Consider the following 18,170-nt stretch of genomic DNA (forward strand, 5'->3'; position numbering starts at 1 on the left):
AATGCCCGTGACACAATTTTTAGTCGATGTAATTCAGCAAAAATGCGGTGAAATCTATTTTTGTTTGCACCCAGAATTTCTTCTTAACAATTTAGTCTCCAGTACAGTGAATCTTCTTCAAGTTCCAATGTTAGAATTGGATAATAATGTCACAACAATACCATATTATTTTCATTATTAGTGTATTGAGACTATCAATAATTAGGAGTGAAATAATGATTTCTGTATCAAATATCACTCATTACAACAATACAGAAACACAATACACCAACTGTAAAATTACAACTGATAAATTGGTTGCTGATGCACAGGCAACCATCACTCGAGTTGTAATGAATGGATGTGATAATGGTAAGTTGACAGAAAATTTTTATTATTTATTATTATCATTGACTAAATATTTTTCTTATAAATCTATAATTGATTGATTTAATTTTTATCATAATATTATGTAAGTTTCATATTTTTTTACTATTTATTGGTTGATCATGTTAATAATTATCCAAATATTATTTTTTTCTGCTAGAACTGATATACAAACGAATTGATAATCTAGAAAATTCTTTGATCAATCATTTGAATGAAATTAAAACATTAATTCAACAGCTAATTGATACCAACAATCAAGTGGATTATTTTTATGTTGAAAAAAATTTAAATCATGAAAATGTATACATCCAATCACCAAGACAAAGTGAAATTGATGAATTTAATGATACTGTTAGTGAAATTCCTGAATCGAATGGTTTGTTTGTGAAAAAAATTCGTATTATCTGATTATGAAAATTATTTTAATGATTTATTTTTGATTTAGAGAAAATTTATACTTATTATTGGAAAGTGGATAATATAAAACAAAAATTTCTTGTATGGAAAACTGGTGTTTTTGAACGAAGTAATACTTTCTACATTAAAAACAGCGGGTTTGCGATGTTTATTAAATTTACTCCAAAATATTTTCCTGATGGAACAGTTTTTATTAGCGTAGGTTTGACGAAAGGTTGCTTCGATGATCAATTAAATTGGCCTTTCCACCATACACTTCAAATTCAGGTAATTTGGTACTAAAAAATAGTTATACAGTGCATGTATCTGTGCTATTAATTTTTAATGAATTTTCAAATCAAATACATGGTCTAGTTTTAATAAATAAATTACAAATAATTAAGTGCTAAAGTGGTATGAAGCAGATGTACCAGTAGTAGGGAAATTTTTTCAATATTCTGAGGAACAAATAAATCAATTAATAACTTTGTCTATAATATTTTTGAACCGAATGAAGCTTTATTCGTTTAATTGATAATCAATTGAAAATAAAAGTTTATGGTAGATAATTTTTTTTTCTAATTCTGCTTCCTCTCTAACTTATTATTGACTTAATCAATCAAAAAAGCAAAAATCAGCTATTTTTACAGCCAATTCTCACTAAACGTTAAATAAATTCTGAATAATTTAATATATTTAATAATAATTCTGAAAAATGAAAATCGTTCAGATATCTTCTAAAAATTCTTCGACAAAGCTTTGAAAATATTATTTTGTATAATAGCAGATAATATTTGTTAATATTTATATTTAGTTGTTACGTTATTCGTTATGATAAAACAGTTACATAACGAAATGTTTAAATATCCTAAAGGGAGATTTAAGTATTTCTGTAACATATGCTTCATACATAGAGATTTTAAAATCCGGATGCAGAACTCCTGTCATTCAAATCAAACTCAGTTATGATTCCATAGTTTTGACAAGTAAATATGCCGCTAAAAATATTGATAATTATTATTGAAATGCTTGGATATAAATAAAATGCAGCTTTTTTAGATGTAATTCCTTACCAAAAAATTTCACAACAATTTCTTAAGCAGTATTAACAATTTATTATTTATTTAGAAAAAAAAAATATTACACAAAATTATTGAGTATTAAAATTGTATTAATCCATCATCTTTAGACTTTTTATTAAATACTATAAACTTTCGTTAATTCACTTTATGTTTTACTTCAGTTTTTTTTTTATTCTTTAAGAAATGATAATTTTTATTTTAACTTATTTAAAAAGAATGAATCCTTAAAAACATAAAAAAAAAAATTGAAATTCATAAATTTGCAATAAAATATTTTTTACACCTTGACTGTTTATCTTCAATCACATCTGTACTGAGGAAACATTGCAATAACAATAAAATATTTTATTGCATAATGTTATGGATATAGTTTTATTGATTCTAATAATTTATTTTAAGATTTCGAAATTTTGATATTCAATCAATTTTGCTACTTTATAAATATTTCCAACATTATTTATCAAATTTTTTTAACAATCTTTTCCTTAATTTATTTCATTAAAAATTGAATTGTTTTTGTTTAAATAAATAAATACTTTTTTTTCAATAAAAGCAACTTTCAGATATTCTTTTGAATAAATTCAATAAACTCATCATTAAACTCAATATAAACAACAAACAAAGTAGCTAAAAGAATAAGCATTCGATTACAATAGTATACTTCTTATGTAAATAAAAGCGAGGGCTAAACTATTGTCTGAAGTATATCCCGCGACTGGTATATCTACTTTGTTTATCTAAAAATAAATTCTTTCAATTACATATAGAAACCAAAGTAAACAATAGATTGTTATAAATAAAACAATGGATAATTATTAATGTTATGCTAATAATGATTCCAAGATTCTAGATCATTCTCCAAAGTCATCAAGACAAGATCGAAAATCTAGATCCTGGGACCCATCAACAGTCTGTCCCTCATACTTTTGGGAACGTCCTCAGGTGGATGACAATCCTGAATGCGTCGGCACAAGCATCCCACGATTCATTATCACAAATAAATATCTTTGGAAAGATAGTTTATATATAAAACTAATTGTCTATTTATAAATAGACAAAAAATGATAAGTAAAAAATTATCTTTTGTCAAATCAAAATTAAATAAAATAGTTTACCAACTAATTTATATCAACTATTAAATGCACACAAAGTGTTGGTACGTTAAAAATATATAGATTTATACAATGACGCATAACTGTTTATATGTTTATTTATATATTGATAATATAACTATTACAATGATAGAAAGGAAATCGATTTTCAAGATTGAATACTCCTCTGTGAATTATTAATTAAGGTTATCATTCAAAAAAGTTTCTACACCGAACCACTTGCATAATTTATTGTTGGTGATGCCAATAATCTATTAAGAGTATGAATGTTTTTTTTTCTTATTAACATTGTATCATCTTCATCTCAAAAAAGTCTCTTCTAAGTTATAATCTCAAAAAATAATTATACTTTACAATAAAAATATTAGAGAAATCGTTTACGAGGTAATTTTCGGTCCGGATAATAACCAGTAGAATCATAATCATTTGTGTTAAATATATTATCGATATTTAATCGATGATCATTATCTCGTCGAATTTCTTCATCAAGTGTTTGCATAAGTGCACGATATACAATTGGTGAAATTTTTGGTGTTAATCTGTTTCGTGACCGTTCCACTGAATTATCATAATTTCTTTTTTTACCGCATCCTAAAATTTTATTTATTAATTAGAAAAGTAAAAATATTTTTGAAGAAATTTAATAATCAAACTGTTTAAATAAAATATATATTAACCAGTAAAAGCATTGCAAAAAGGTCTTTTGGATTTCACAATATTGTCATCACTTGATGGTGTTTCCAGAAATAACACTTCTTCCTAAAAATTTATTTCAATATTAATTTAATGATTTTAGTATTTTATCGTTATAATTTAATGTATGCAATTTTAGTAAAATTGTTTAATACTTTGTCTGATAATTCGCCAGCATTTATCGTAGACATGAAAAATAATCCAACTAAGGCCCAGCTCATATATGTGCTAAACTAAGAAAAAAAAAATTTTTATATAAATATAAATAACGAATAACTCATTAAAGTAGATTTGTAAAGGCAAGGGGTGTAGTATTAATTATTATAAATCAATGTATTTAATATGCTAATTATTTTATCTATAATACGTATTGTTTAGCATTTCAAACTTAACGTAATCTTTTTAATTAATGTTTGTTACGAATAATAATGAAAAATTATATAACACTTTTTAAATAAATTTTAATTACTGAAAATAATGATAACTGATTCAATCATCTGCATTGCAAAATAATTAAAACATTTCAAAAGTTAAAACACTAGAACACAAAATGATTATTTCCAAGAAATTAGTTTCTAATTTAGCAATAACGAATTAGAGTTTTTTTTATTATGAAATAATATAATAAATTTATTTAAATTGAACAATTAGTACTTACCTTCATGATGTAAATTTAAACAATTTTCAATAAACTAGTTCAAAAATTTATTATTGATATCACTTGAAAAAATTTAAAAGTTTCAGTAAAAACGAATATTTTTATAGAAAAAAATATTTTTCAAATAAATAAATGGATAATTGAATATTGTGATACGTTTATGAACCACCGCTGTTTGTATTTAACGTGGAAACAGAGCGTTCTGTCTTCAAATACATGTCCCCCACCATAAATATAAGAAGTGAAATCCATGCGCGGGATGTTTATGAGCCATATGAGCATTCTATTAAACATGATTTCTATGCACATATCACCTGTAGGTTCACCGGACGATAAGAAGAACCGCATCTCAGTTTAATAAATGCTTCATTTTGAATTCTATAGCTGCATCTCAATGTTTTGACTGACGACTTGCATCTTAATCGACATTTGACTCTAAGATTATACCTCCATTCACACCTCATTTATGTTTCACTTGATTATTTATGCATATTTATTGTTGAATGCTAGCAAAACATCTTGAATATCTTAGTACTATTCTTTCATCTTAGGAATATCTTTTCCGGATTAATGGAGAATATAAATCTTGGAAAACATTGTGAGTTAAGTACTTACATTGTTTTCACATCAAATCCTGCTGAGATTCTTCAGTTCATTCGCCTTATTTTTATTTTTAATAAACAATTAAATTATAAAAATTCATTGTTATTTTATATTGATTAGAAAAATGATATTAATTATTTAGACACTTTTATTCTGTCACTAATAAATAAATGTGCATTGAGAAAAGTTTTTAATAAGGAGTAAGATGAATCTTTAGTAATACTAGTGATAAGTACATTTTCACTTGAGACAAGTAAACATGGTACTTGTTATAGATAAAGTATTTGAATAATAAAGATTTTACTGATATAAAATTTGTAGTATGACAACCTCCTTAGTCTATTTACCGTCCAGTTTCCTATGGTATCCTGGTCAGGAAATGGACTTTTTCGCGCAGATATATTACACTTTTGCCCTTTATACCTGAAAGAATTACCTAACTATGATCTGCAATTAGAGATATATCTATTCACTAACATACAATTTGTACACGCAGAGAAATGTATAGTAAAAATTACCCTGAATTTTGTAGTAATTTGGTGACACTGCAGGGTGAGGGTAAAAATTACTATACATATTATAAAAATTACTGTACACATTGTAAAAATTACTAAACTGCATAGTAATTTTTAAGATAAAATTAGAGTAAAAATTACTATGCAGTTTAGTAATTTTTACAATGTGCACAGTAATTTTTATAATATGTATAGTAATTTTTACCCTCACCCTGCAGTGTCACCAAATTACTACAAAATTCAGGGTAATTTTTACTATACATTTCTCTGCGTGTAGTATGACAACCTCCTTATTCTATTTAACTGCCAGTTTCCTATGGTATCCTGATCAGGAAGTGGACTTTCCTGCGCAGATATATTACACTTTTGGAAGATTTACCTAGCCATGAGGTGCAATGAGACATATATCCAGGTATAAAAGGCAAAGTGTAATATATCTGGGTAGAAAAGTTTATCTCCTGATCAGGATGCCATAAGAAACTGGTAGTTAAGTAGAATAAGGAGGTTGTCATCCTGCAATTTTTATTGTAGTAAAATCTTCATTTAATTAAATACTTCGTTAAAATATGCTATTTAAGGTTCATTATCTAAGTTAACAACAGCCTAATGTTGAGTCATAAATAAGCCAGGTTTGCTACCTGCTGTCATAAATTTTTTCTTACAATTAATAACAGTTATATTATTACTATTATAGTGAGTCATTATGATTTATTTGGTTTTGTTTCAATGGCATAATTATTTGAAGAATAAGTAGTTTAATGATATATAAAATAAATGAATTACATCAAGTGAAGTAATGTCATGTAGGTAATTTTATTTGTATTCATTAATTTTTTAAGACTTTTAAGACAATTTATTAGAAATTGAAGAAATAAAAAAATCTCTCTCTATTTTATGCAAATTTCCGGAGTGTCTCTAGAATAAGAAAAAATTTTGAATCTTGGGATTTGAATACGATAATTATATTTTAATGTATGATTTTTGATAAGATATGTAAAAAAAAGTGACGTGAAAGAATGGTATTTGATAGGTCATTTTCATCCATTGTATATATCTTATCAATAAAAACTATTTTCTTACGATTCCATTAATTATTCTATGTCAAAATGTGATTATTTATGTCCCAGATAAAAACATTTTATTTTTGTGGATGAGTAAAGTCAGGAGTAACGACTTTTATTTAATATCAAGTTGATGTCAGTGCTCAATTCCGGTAGAATGCATTGTTTTTATTTATTCATTGAGTTATCTATTCATATATTATTATTTATTAAACAAGCACATGAAAAAGGGTGTCTAAATAAGTTTGTTTTATTTGTGTGATAATCAATTGACATCTTGAAAAAATTACCATCGACTTTATTTGAAATATTAATAAACATTGAAATATTAAATTCAAGAATCAAGGTGTCCACGTGTAGTGATTTGTGAGAAATTGATAATTGAATATAAATTAATGAAAAAAATTATTCTAGATAGCTAAATAATGCTCAGTGATTATCCATTCACGTAGATGATCAGTTTAATTATTCCACCTTTCTGAATTTCTACTTGTTACAAGGAATATTACATTACTTATCACAACATGTATCATGTACCATTCACTGGTTGTGAGAATTCTCTTCTGTATTTGAATTTACGAATTCTACACTGTGATTCATAATACCATTGATGTACATGACTGTATTTACGTAATTTATAATGCTATATGCCTTAGTATGATCCCAGGTTGAATGTATTTACAGAAATTCAAGAATTACAGTAACAATTTTCTAGATTTTCTTAAACATAAATTTAACTTTAATTATAAAAAAAAAAAATAGATGCTTTTAAGTAATTTCTCACAATAGATTGAAATTATATTTGACAAAGACAAGCATTAAATTAATGTATAAACTTAGAATCATATTGACTTGATGTTATTGTTTAGTTATCTCTAACTAGAGAGACATCAATTTTCTTTATTATTAACTGAATATTTGTCTTCTGTATATTATTATAATATTTTCAGTGCGTATAATACATTCTATGTTCTTGTGGTACTTGTGATAAAACTATTACACTTATTAATCCATATTTTATGCAGTGTGTCTTGGTCGGGAAACAATGGAAAGATTATAAGTTAAAAGAAACATTAAAACTTTTAATGACAAAAGATATAATGCGTATAAGGTTGGGGTACTTACATTATTAAATGAATTTGGCGTTATTTATGTTATTGATGTCTCTCCCAGTCAAAATTCTCCTACTATTCAAATGATTTTAAATTCTATTCAAAGTTAACTTGATATTGTTTTTAGCTTTTTATGTGTTATCCAAAAAAATTGACCATGCTATTTAGCTGCTATTAAATTGTACTCGAATTTTTTTGCTAAAAGTATTTTAAATAATAATCATCAATTAAGTAATCATTAATATTTTTACGTTAAGAGTGACTCGTTTGAATTTTAACTTTACTTATAATGATAAAAAACTAAAAATTTTTCAATAATTTAATTATCAAAATCCATTCAAGTGTTCAAATAAGTAGAGATGATTTTTTTTCTATTTAAAAGAAAGACAATCAGAGATTGTACTATAAAGTACACATAAATATTTTGGAGTTAATAAGCGACTTTCACTTGCTTTAAAAGTCAGTATAACTGTACTCCGAAACACAACTCATCCATGTATGGATTTTTTATTTTTACTTTATGGAGTTTTCTATTTTAAAAATATTTTCAGTGATTTAATTTTTAATAGTCAATGCAAACAGATAATTATTTTCTACGAAATTTTGATTCACATAGTGCAAATATAGCTGTTATGAGTAGTTAAAATCATTGGAGTGTTTAAATGTATACAAAAGTTTACGATCGAAGGAACACATATGTTATTGACAGATTATTATCATACTTGTTAATAAACAATAAGTTCATCGTAGTTCATGTTACACAATAATTTTATTTTACCAAACCAACGATTTTTGAGTAATTCAATTTTGGAATACGATAAAATTCGTAATTACTCGTGTAAACTCCGTTTTTTGTGAATAAATGTTATTAAAACATAAAATAAAATATTTATTGAATCTAAAATTGGCAGATAATTTTACAAAAGTTACAAAAACTTTGCAAAAAAAAGAGAAATTTTTAAGAAACCTAGGATAATACACATGTCATGCCCGAATAGCTCAGTCGGTAGAGCATCAGACTTTTAATCTGAGGGTCCAGGGTTCAAGTCCCTGTTCGGGCGATTCTTTTTGAAGTTTTGAGTGCTAATTACTCCAATAAATTTAAGTTTGTAATTTTTATAATTTCAATTGTATAGTTTTTTTTTTGATAATTTGAAGCTAAATCTGTATTGATATTTTTTTTTATAATCTCTCATTACAACTAATGTTTATTGTTTTGCAATGGCATTACTCCAATTAGAAGTCCATGTGACTTTTAAAGGTTAGAATCTATTCTTCAAATTTTGACGTATCTCTACGTTTCTTCGTAAGTTTTTATCATAAAAATCCTATTAGTGATAGGAACGGTAGAGTAATAAACATAAAATTATAGTTTCATTACTTGATGAAAGCGATAATTGTCGTCAAAACATGACAAGACATAGAAGTTCAATACTATGTTTTGTTTAGGGATTACCTTGGTTCACCACAACTGTGTTAAACTCCTACCTAACGCCATATAATAAGACCAGAGATGGACAAACGTGGCTCTTCAGGTATAATTTTCAGAGCTATTACTCCTGCAAGTAAGAGTGAGAGAGATAGAAGATTTTACTAGGTAGACCTTTTTACTGGTGCTCTGCAAAAGTTAAAGTTTGCCCACCCCTGCCATAAGAATTCATACTAATTTCATAATAAATTTTCTGGCCACATCGGGCCATTTGAAAGAAAATTCTATTCACATCTTTCTTTGTTTATAGCTAAGATCTCTCTTAGCTATAAACATATTCTCTACTATACACCAGGCATCGGCTATTGGGACTTCTCAAAGTCCCTTTAACTTAGTACCTGGGTCACTTAATATAATTTTCATTGTGGGTCTTATTGTACGAGTACTCTTAATCTTAAAGAGAACTTTTACTTTGAAAACGTAGCCTCTTACGGCCTAAAATTAATAATTAATGTGAAGACCCATTTTCGGAATGGCTAAAAGTACTAGTGACTGGGACAGGATAGTCACAATGGGCACAACATGGCCCATACCTGCCATACACAACTCAGAAATGAGATATAAGTAAAATCATTTATTTGCAATCAGTTACAATGTAAAAAAATTCTATCAAGTAGTTGAGGTAAAATAATTTCTTCGTTGTACCTTGAAATATGCTTGAGTCATAAATTAAATAATTGAAAATTAAAAATAAGTACCAAAATGAAGATCTATATGATTCACATTTGAGCAAATATAAAATAGAAATGAACTTTTATAAAAAAATATAGTTTTGATGGTATAAACACATGGTAAGTTGATTCACTCCGTCTTATGTACATTAGTAACCCCAATTCTATTGGTTCAAAGTTTGTTCTTTGACACCACCATCAGCCATGCCAAAATATGCTTTCTTAGCCATATTTACAAAAAGCCCAATCTCTACTACACCAGGCATTGAAATTATTTCAGTATTCACTTTTTCCCATGATTTTTCTAGTTCAAATGGAAAGTGCCAATCAAGGATGAAGTTTCCATTATCAGTCACCACAGGACCCTTTAAAAGATAATTTAGTGTTGTAGTAATTAAAATTGACCCATAAAGAATAAAAGCGATTAGAATATCGCTGGCAACGCAAGATATAATTGATAAATTATTAATGTGTTCATCATTAAAAAAGTGATCCAAAAATAAACATACACATATAAACGCATGACTTTTAAGTTATTACACAATTCTTGTTGATCTCTCAAGTAATTAAAATTTAGTATAAAAAAACTAATTGTGAAATAAGTGATAAAATAATTTTGGTGTATGTATTTTTGTTATGTATAGTAGTCACAATTTCTGTCTTATCTTAAAAAAACTTTTATATTATATTTTATGTATGTACTTACTGCTTTCGCTACAGCCATTCTAACTTTTGCCACTCCACCATAATTTTCCTCAATTTTTTTTTTAATTGGAACATATGCCATAGGAATAACTTCTATAGGAATCCCTTTCTTATACTGTTGTCCCAATCTATCAGAATTCTTTGTATAATCAGCAATAATTATCAGTTCATCAGTACAAGAAGCAACAATTTTTTCTTGTAATAAACAACCTCCTCCACCTTTAATTAAAGTCAAATCTGCATCAACTTCATCAGCTCCATCAATAACACAGTCCAACTACAATCAAATATGTGAATTATTAATAATGGCATAATGAAAGTATTTAAAACTTTCGTGGAATCGATGAATTACTTTTGGATGTGTCTCGAGATCACCCAATGTTAGATGATTACGTATTATTAACTGTCTGGCTTGAAAAGACGTTGGTATACAAACAACATGCAAGTCTTCTGCTTTAATTCTCTCAGCTGAAAAAAATCATGTATTACTTATTTACAATAAATAAAATATAAAATTGTGATTACCAATTCTGTGTACAGCATAAATTACAGTAGAACCACTGCCTATGCCAATAATGCTGTTATTCTATAATGATAATAATTAACTAGTTTAAAAAATGTAACAATAAAAATCATCCTCTACATAACCTAAGCATTCATCTCGATTATTTAAAAAATAAGAGAATATTACCTTTACATACTCATCGACAGCTTTATAAGCTGCGATTTTTTTTGCACTTTCAAGTGGACCCATTATTTTGTTGTATTTAAAGTTGTTATTTACTAAATGATAATTAAATTTTTGCAAAAACTTTATGCCTCTGGTAGCCGGACTTTTCAAAATCATAATAAAATTTTAGGTTATCAAAAAACGCGGCGGCATTGTTACGACGTTTTTGCACAAATATTTTTTGAATACAACATTAATTCAGTGACCATATATTTGTATTCAAATTATCGTTTATATTTAATATATAGATTTTTTCAAGTGAACAATCAATAATAATTATAGAACATTTAAAATTTAATAAAAATGTATCCAAAAACTGATTCAATATAATTTTTTTTATTTGAACCGTGTTTTCCGCCATTAATTTTCGATTATTGTGCGCATGTCAATAAAATTCTGTGGGAGAAATTGAATTTTATAAATAAACAAATGATTATTGTCATTTAATATATTACTTTGAGGGAAGTCAAATTGTTCAAGATACACATTTTTTATTTTATGTTAGCCAATAAAGTAGTTTTATAACGAAAAATAATCAATATAATATCGATTAACTCAAGAAGAAAGTTGTATGGTAGTAAATGAACTTTAAAAATATCTGTATAAGTAAAAATGAATATAAATACTACTAAATCTGAATGAATAAAAAATACACTGTTGGTTTTGACTTAAAAATTTTAAATGTGTAATTATTAATTTAATGATTCATTTACTATATTCAGCATCAGAGGCATAACATAAAATACAGTAAAACACAATGTACATTTTTGTTTTTAATGATTCATTAATTATGTATAAGATTTTTATTTATTTCCTATTAGTAAATAATAAGAATAATAATAATCAAAATCATAATAATTATTATTATTTTAAAACGCTTTTCTTTTGTTACTATAATTTTATTCATTTCCCACACTCATATTCATCATTTGATTTTCTGTCTTAATTAGATCTCCTTCCCGTATAATTATCAACCCAGCAGATGAACACTTCTTAATCAATTCAATTAAATACTTATTCGCGTGCATTTTCTTTATTTAATAAATTTAGTTAACTAAATATGCAATCGTTTAAATCGAAATTTTGTCAAAAATCATTCTACAGCTTTGACAGTGCATTCATTTTTCATTTAAATTATTCCTTTTTCAACATAAAAATTGAAAAATTTTAAATAAAATTTGATTAAACTACTATCTAGCTTGATTACTGCATTTATTGTTGATTTGTGTCTTGATTCTAATCCCTCTAAACCATAATTATTATACAATGAGACTCCATTTTTTTTCAAGCGCAGGTTTTATACAGTTACAAGCCTTATAATGATTACTAATTGTTATTGATAATGAATATAATAGCAACAAATTAGTTAAATAGGAGTATTCAATAAAATTTTCGATAAATATTTTATGATAGACTATTAAACTGATTGTTCTTATTAACCCGCTCTATGAATACTTTTATTCCTTCTTTTCTCTCATTGATTCTTGTTATCACCATTATACGATTTATTACATGCAATTATTATCATATATAGTTACAGAATAAGTATAAATATAAAATACATTTGTGGAATAGCATTCACAAATACATGAAACGATTTTTTTTACATTTGCAAAAGTGTTACAGAATTGAAGATTGAGAGAGATATTGAGAAATACATTCTTGTATTGAATACAAAATTACAATTATAGTCTCGTTTATTATGCATATTTAAATATTTATTATTATCTTACTTTTTATTTATTTTATTTACTATTCACTCGGTCATTTAGTCATTTTACAGATGAAAAATAATTTATTATTTAATCCAATCGATTCGAGCATTTATTATCGTTCATTAGCTAAAATATTACTCCAAGTATTTGAATATAGAAAATTTTTAGTCAAGAAAATGAAATCTGTAAATAGACTATTACTTTCATCTTTATTTTATTCTTTTTCAATTGCAGCCTTTTTCACTCTTTCTTTATTCGTGCTTTAATATTACCGGGAAGGAGAGAGTAAATAATCAAGTGTCAAGTAAATGAAAATATCTTTCTCACTCTTCAAAAGAAAAAAATTAATTATAATAATAGTAAGGTTCATTAATAGTAATAATAATTAATTATATTGATGAGTAATGATAGTTTGAAAATTTACCGCATACCCTGATGATTTTCCACGTTCTTTATTTTCTTCACTTTATTTATTTATATTTATATATATAAATTTTCTTCACTCATAACTGATATTATTCACATTTATCAATTGTCACTCATAAATCATTCTCACAAGCATCTACAAATAATAGTACGACGAAAAAATGACAAAGAATAATATTAAAGTACTTGAAAAAAGAAAACTAAACGCAACGTATACGAATCTTTATCAGGCATGTAACAATGAGCGATTTTCTATAGATTCATTTTCATACTTCAAGATTATAATCAATGGGCTGCAGATAAAGTTGATAAAGATCTAAGACACTTGCGGGAAAGTTGAAGCCCGATTAATTCACTGAGAGTGAAAAAATGAGAGAGTTTAAGAATATTAAAGGGTTTTTCAAATTTTTTTTTGCATCGACGTCTTTTCGTAAGATTGAATTATCCCGATAAAAACTCTCTTTGTTGTAAAAACAAAGATATTTCAAAGTTGGTTGAATCATTTATATTCAAAATAATAAGAAAAAAATCTTCCTTTATTTTGAATATAAAATGCTTTTTAAATATTACGAAGAATTTAAAAATGACAATATGAATTATTTACATTAATAATGGCAATAAGTGAGATAGACGTCGATGAAAAACCCAATAATTATGTACATAAATACATCTCAAGAAAGATTACACATATGTCTCAGTGTCTTAAGTGTCGATTTGTTTCCATTGTTTCATTTTTTTTTTTAGCGAAAGAAGTCTCTTATTCAGACGGGCGGGTTAAGAGGGATGGAAAATAATTATCAATTATTAATATATAATATAATAATAACAACAATGATGTGTTCTAAACAGTGCTAGGACTAGTGCTAGAGGGATCAAGGAGAGTTTGTGTAGGGCCCAACAGGATTAAGGGAGAAGGAAACCAAGCAAAAAAAAAACCTAACGGGTTAGTGTGGGGGTGGAGGCTCTGTTGATTGGTTTCTACCGTCGACTGATCGTACAGGTTTTCTTCGTGATGAGCCTGTAACTCCAACGGACCCAACTCCACCTCGGAGATAAGCTGGCGCTGGAGCTCCAATCGGTTCTCTAATTGTTCCAGTTCCAGTATTTCTTACTGGTGGTGGTAGTGGTTGCTGTAAAACCTACGAAATATCACTATTTAATTTCGTCAACGTTCAGTTCAGTTTAATACAACTTACCAATGGCTGAGGTAATACACTATGCATTAATGTCTGTACTATTGGATTTGCTGCAGGTAATCCTTGACTTGGGAGACTTGCTGCTACACTACCAGCAGCAGTTGAATGAACTTGATGCTGAGATTGACCAGTTAAAAGTGGTTTAGCTGACGCTGTTGTAGATTCTCTTTTTCCCTCTTGAACTGATGAAGTACTAGACTTTTTTACAGTGACTGTAGCACATGCATTTGGCGTTTCAGGGCTTGTCGTTGCTGTCGTCGTACTTGAGGTTGGAGTTTGAATTGCTGATGACTGCGACTGCGGCGTTAAATCTGGTAACGCTTGTGCTAATGTTCCCATCACTAATTCTCGAACAAATAGACTTTTGTTTGCATTTTCACGTTCAATGCTTTGAAGCTGTGAGTCTGATAGTGTTGTTGAGATGCATCTGGTGACAGAAGAAAAAAACAAAAAAAAATGAGATTAATCGTGCTTAAAGATGACGCAAACTTTTGGCAGCTTATTCTGACCATGACATGACATATTTACTAAGTTAAAATTGGCTGTAAAAAATTTTAAGCATACCTAGGCAACAAAAACATTGAATTCTGAGAATTGGCAGATGATCCGCTGGACGGGTTGACAGCTATTGAATTATTATTATTCGCTGTATTGTTTGTAACTACACCTGCCATTGTAGTAGAATGACTGCCGCTATTAGCATTATTCGAGTTTGCATTACCACCGTTTCCACTACTTCCACCACTAACTGAGCCAATTGCTTGCGGTTGCCTTCTGGGCATTCGGTCTAATTGATGTCTTGTTGCAGCCTAAACCATTGTTTATTAATAAATATACTTGAATAAAAACTCTTTTGAGTTAGTAAAATGATTGATCCTTACCCGAACCTGTTGACGTTCTATTTGCAATTGCATTTGCAATTGTTGCAGCTGAGTATTTTGGCCAGTACTACCACCAGTTCGACGAACACCAGATAATTGGGACAATAATTCCGCAATAGGATCTATATTATCTCGACTGCTTGGGCTGAGTCCTCCGGACGAACTGAAAAGCATGTTGGACCTGAAGGTCCTATCGTCATTGGAATGAACGATATCTAGGGATATTATGATTCCAAAGGAACAAGAAGGGCCAAGACAGTAATTAAAATGATTTATAAGTTATATGAGTGACTAAACTTATTTTTTTTGATAGACTTCTACCAACAACCTTTTTTCAACAGGTGTTTGTGAAGTAATGTTTATGATGAACTCAAATAAAAATGATTATTATTGATGTAAAAAATGTAACATAATAAAATCATACTAATCAGAAGGTTGTGAGATTTTTCTATTGCCTGTTGAAAAAATAAAGTTGTGGGAATATTTAACTAATCATACCGTCGAGTTCGAGTTCCACCAACACCTCGAGATGAATGAGGTATTCGTCGAGGACCATGTCTACTAGATGCTGGTTCATCCAAAAATGATATCAAATCTCTTGGTCCACTACGATGTTCTGTACTTAAATGGTTTGCAAAATCGTCAGTTAAGTGATTCGGATCACCTCCTGGCACAAAAGCACAAACTGGACACACCTATAGTCATCAATAACAAATTTTCAGTTATTATTATAAATTTTTATCAATATACCATAATCCTGATCAATTATTTCTACAATTATACTTATATAATGATTTGAATAATCTAAATAATTCTGCTCCGTCTAAGAAAAAAACTACTCGGAACACAATTCATTTCTTCTTTATATAAAAATATTGATATCAAATACTTCATCACATTCACTAATGGTCTAAATAATGTTCTTTAAAGGCGATGGTAAATTACACACTATTTCAAATGTGGTATCCGCATGATCAGCAGTAACGTGTTCTTGTAAAGTTGCTTCTGTAAAACCCATTCTCGTACAATATGGGCAGGTTAGAGATTGTGGTTGTTCCACACTTACGCCTTCTCCTCCATAATAAAGTTCTAAAAAAAGAAATGATTAAAAATCGAACTCATCAATATTTAATGACAAACCTTTTTAAACATCCAATCTATCTTTAAACCATAAGGTATTTTTATATCCTTACCAAAATCAGTTCTTGTGAGGATACATTGCATTGGATGATCAGTAAGGTGACGTGTTGTTGTAGCGCCTGCTTCATAGCAGCTTGCACATAAGTCGTAATCATAGCACACTAGGCACTTGTACCTGCGACCCCGAAAGTTACCTTTTAGACAGGAGTCACAGCTCACCCCTGAAATCAATCATTTTTTTAATTTTTCTGATAAGTAAATATTAATAATAAACGAGATATAAAGAAATAAACATTCTGTGACAAAGGAATTCAGTGAATTGTCTTATTATGCAATAAGTATCTTGAATTTTCAATAGTTGCAGAATGAACTTGAATATCAAATGTAGATCTTACGAGATATAGTTTTCTATTGAGACCATTCACAAACATTGATGAATTTGATTATTATCGTGAAAAGATAAACTTCTCTAATTGTTCATAAATGTAAATTAAATTTTTGAAGGTCAAAGTAGCACATAAGTCGTTTATAGAAAAATAATATTAATGGGTCAAAGGTCAATGGATTTATTAAATAGTAATTCATTTTTTTCTAACTATTTTAAAGGCTAATACCTTTATTTTTTATGACCATTCTTAAAAATGTTTTCCTACCATTGACCAGGACGTTGTGAGGTTATGTGAAAATAGATTAGGTTCGTAAAAAAATGAAGAATAAAAAGTGGAATAAAAATTGCATTTAGCTTTTAAATAGAAATGATTATTATAAAGAAAGAAGCGATATTAATAGATAATTAATATCTCAAGATGAAATAAATAAAAATATTTTCCAAAATAATGAAGTTTCATGTAAAATAAATAATCATTGTTGTGTAGTGATATTTTAATTAAATTAAATTTTTATATTAAACAAATTTTTTAATAAAAAATCAGGCTAATTTCTAAGAAGTGCTGCCACCTAGACTCTGACATTAGCCCTGTAATTTGTAGCTTTCGCTCAAAAATGAAAATATAAAATGTTAATTCTTATCAATAACATGGTAAAATATCCAATAATAAAATTCCCAGAACGTAAATAAATCTGAAAAATTTGTTAGATGTTCAATGAGATTAAGATTAAGATCTAGTCTGGCTCAAGAGATAGCACATTTACGTACCTTCATGTCGACTCATTTTCCGTTTAGAATTTCATATACAAGAGAAATGCGGGGCTTCACAGGTCACGATGCTTCACCAATTACTATTATTTATTGGACACTCGTGTCAGCAACTCGTGTTTATCTTTGTGACAAATATACAAGAAACATTTAATGCAATTTAACAAATAATTTTTCGTTAAAAATTTTCAGCGTAAACCTAACCCAACTAGGCTACCGTCACGTCACGTTTATTACTACGTTCACGCACGCAAAATTTGCTTTTACAGAGAAGGGGGAGACGAATTAAGCGCCATTGGTACATTATCCGAAACTTCATAATCACGCGGAAGATTTAAAATCAAACAGTACAAATAATGAGCTGATTTTATTTTCATTATAATCAAATCCAAGGACACATTAGCGAAATATATATAAAAATAGAGTTTGAATTATTTTTTTTGTCTTTTAAGAATGAAAG

At 27.8% G+C, this 18,170-nt stretch overlaps 4 protein-coding genes and 1 non-coding gene across 7 annotated transcripts; 2 read left to right on the top strand and 3 right to left on the bottom strand.

Moving 5' to 3' along the window:
• The first annotated feature begins 215 nt into the window (after nt 1-215).
• LOC118070612 (uncharacterized) lies at nt 216-3,016 on the top strand. Its single transcript, XM_035089318.1, has 4 exons — nt 216-351; nt 527-745; nt 815-1,053; nt 2,691-3,016. Exons 1-4 carry the CDS (start codon nt 216-218, stop codon nt 2,895-2,897), a joined length of 801 nt encoding a protein of 266 aa, XP_034945209.1. The 3' UTR covers nt 2,898-3,016.
• CCAP (Crustacean cardioactive peptide) lies at nt 2,448-4,364 on the bottom strand. Its single transcript, XM_035089414.1, has 4 exons — nt 4,311-4,364; nt 3,808-3,885; nt 3,637-3,718; nt 2,448-3,550 (listed from the first exon to the last, which is right to left on the bottom strand). Exons 1-4 carry the CDS (start codon nt 4,314-4,316, stop codon nt 3,324-3,326), a joined length of 393 nt encoding a protein of 130 aa, XP_034945305.1. The 5' UTR covers nt 4,317-4,364; the 3' UTR covers nt 2,448-3,323.
• Nucleotides 4,365-8,589: 4,225 nt separating this feature from the next.
• Nucleotides 8,590-8,662, top strand: TRNAK-UUU (transfer RNA lysine (anticodon UUU)). The gene has a single exon. It is a non-coding gene; the product is annotated as a tRNA-Lys (tRNA).
• Nucleotides 8,663-9,644: 982 nt separating this feature from the next.
• Rpi (Ribose-5-phosphate isomerase) lies at nt 9,645-11,336 on the bottom strand. Its single transcript, XM_035089341.1, has 5 exons — nt 11,158-11,336; nt 10,992-11,052; nt 10,819-10,934; nt 10,468-10,743; nt 9,645-10,126 (listed from the first exon to the last, which is right to left on the bottom strand). Exons 1-5 carry the CDS (start codon nt 11,311-11,313, stop codon nt 9,926-9,928), a joined length of 810 nt encoding a protein of 269 aa, XP_034945232.1. The 5' UTR covers nt 11,314-11,336; the 3' UTR covers nt 9,645-9,925.
• A 1,055-nt stretch (nt 11,337-12,391) lies between these two features.
• Nucleotides 12,392-17,933, bottom strand: LOC118070621 (E3 ubiquitin-protein ligase KCMF1-like). Of its 3 annotated transcripts, none has more exons than XM_035089332.1 (8): nt 17,711-17,933; nt 16,608-16,775; nt 16,364-16,503; nt 15,913-16,109; nt 15,415-15,577; nt 15,098-15,342; nt 14,534-14,960; nt 12,392-14,476 (listed from the first exon to the last, which is right to left on the bottom strand). In XM_035089332.1, the coding sequence occupies exons 1-8, from the start codon at nt 17,724-17,726 to the stop codon at nt 14,282-14,284; spliced, it is 1,551 nt and encodes a 516-aa protein (XP_034945223.1). In that variant the 5' UTR covers nt 17,727-17,933; the 3' UTR covers nt 12,392-14,281. The 3 variants fall into 3 exon arrangements, with proteins under 3 accessions (XP_034945223.1, XP_034945222.1, XP_034945224.1); XM_035089331.1 differs by having other exon boundaries at nt 15,415-15,595; XM_035089333.1 differs by having other exon boundaries at nt 14,355-14,489; nt 15,415-15,595.
• Between the last annotated feature and the right edge of the window lie 237 nt (nt 17,934-18,170).

Source organism: Chelonus insularis, unplaced genomic scaffold, assembly GCF_013357705.1.
Source record: "Chelonus insularis isolate UGA/USDA-ARS -01 unplaced genomic scaffold, ASM1335770v1 contig_66_pilon, whole genome shotgun sequence".
In the NCBI taxonomy this organism is placed as follows: Eukaryota; Metazoa; Arthropoda; class Insecta; order Hymenoptera; family Braconidae; genus Chelonus; species Chelonus insularis.

Bases quoted from the DNA above. Each gene is read 5' to 3' on its own strand.
- LOC118070612 (XM_035089318.1), top strand. From the start codon at position 216: ATGATTTCTGTATCAAATATCACTCATTACAACAATACAGAAACACAA. The intron at 746-814 runs GTTTGTTTGTGA...TTTTTGATTTAG, and splicing joins TGAAATTCCTGAATCGAATG to AGAAAATTTATACTTATTAT. The intron at 1,054-2,690 runs GTAATTTGGTAC...AATGATTCCAAG, and splicing joins ACCATACACTTCAAATTCAG to ATTCTAGATCATTCTCCAAA.
- CCAP (XM_035089414.1), bottom strand. The intron at 3,719-3,807 runs GTATTAAACAAT...ATAAATTTTTAG, and splicing joins CTGGCGAATTATCAGACAAA to GAAGAAGTGTTATTTCTGGA. The intron at 3,551-3,636 runs GTTAATATATAT...ATAAAATTTTAG, and splicing joins TTTTTGCAATGCTTTTACTG to GATGCGGTAAAAAAAGAAAT.
- Rpi (XM_035089341.1), bottom strand. From the start codon at position 11,313: ATGATTTTGAAAAGTCCGGCTACCAGAGGCATAAAGTTTTTGCAAAAA. The intron at 10,935-10,991 runs GTAATCACAATT...GATTTTTTTCAG, and splicing joins TTATGCTGTACACAGAATTG to CTGAGAGAATTAAAGCAGAA. The intron at 10,127-10,467 runs GTAAGTACATAC...TATCTTTTAAAG, and splicing joins GAATGGCTGTAGCGAAAGCA to GGTCCTGTGGTGACTGATAA.
- LOC118070621 (XM_035089331.1), bottom strand. The intron at 16,110-16,363 runs GTGTGTAATTTA...TGATGACTATAG, and splicing joins CGGATACCACATTTGAAATA to GTGTGTCCAGTTTGTGCTTT. The intron at 15,596-15,912 runs GTATGATTAGTT...TAGGACCTTCAG, and splicing joins GGTGGAACTCGAACTCGACG to GTCCAACATGCTTTTCAGTT.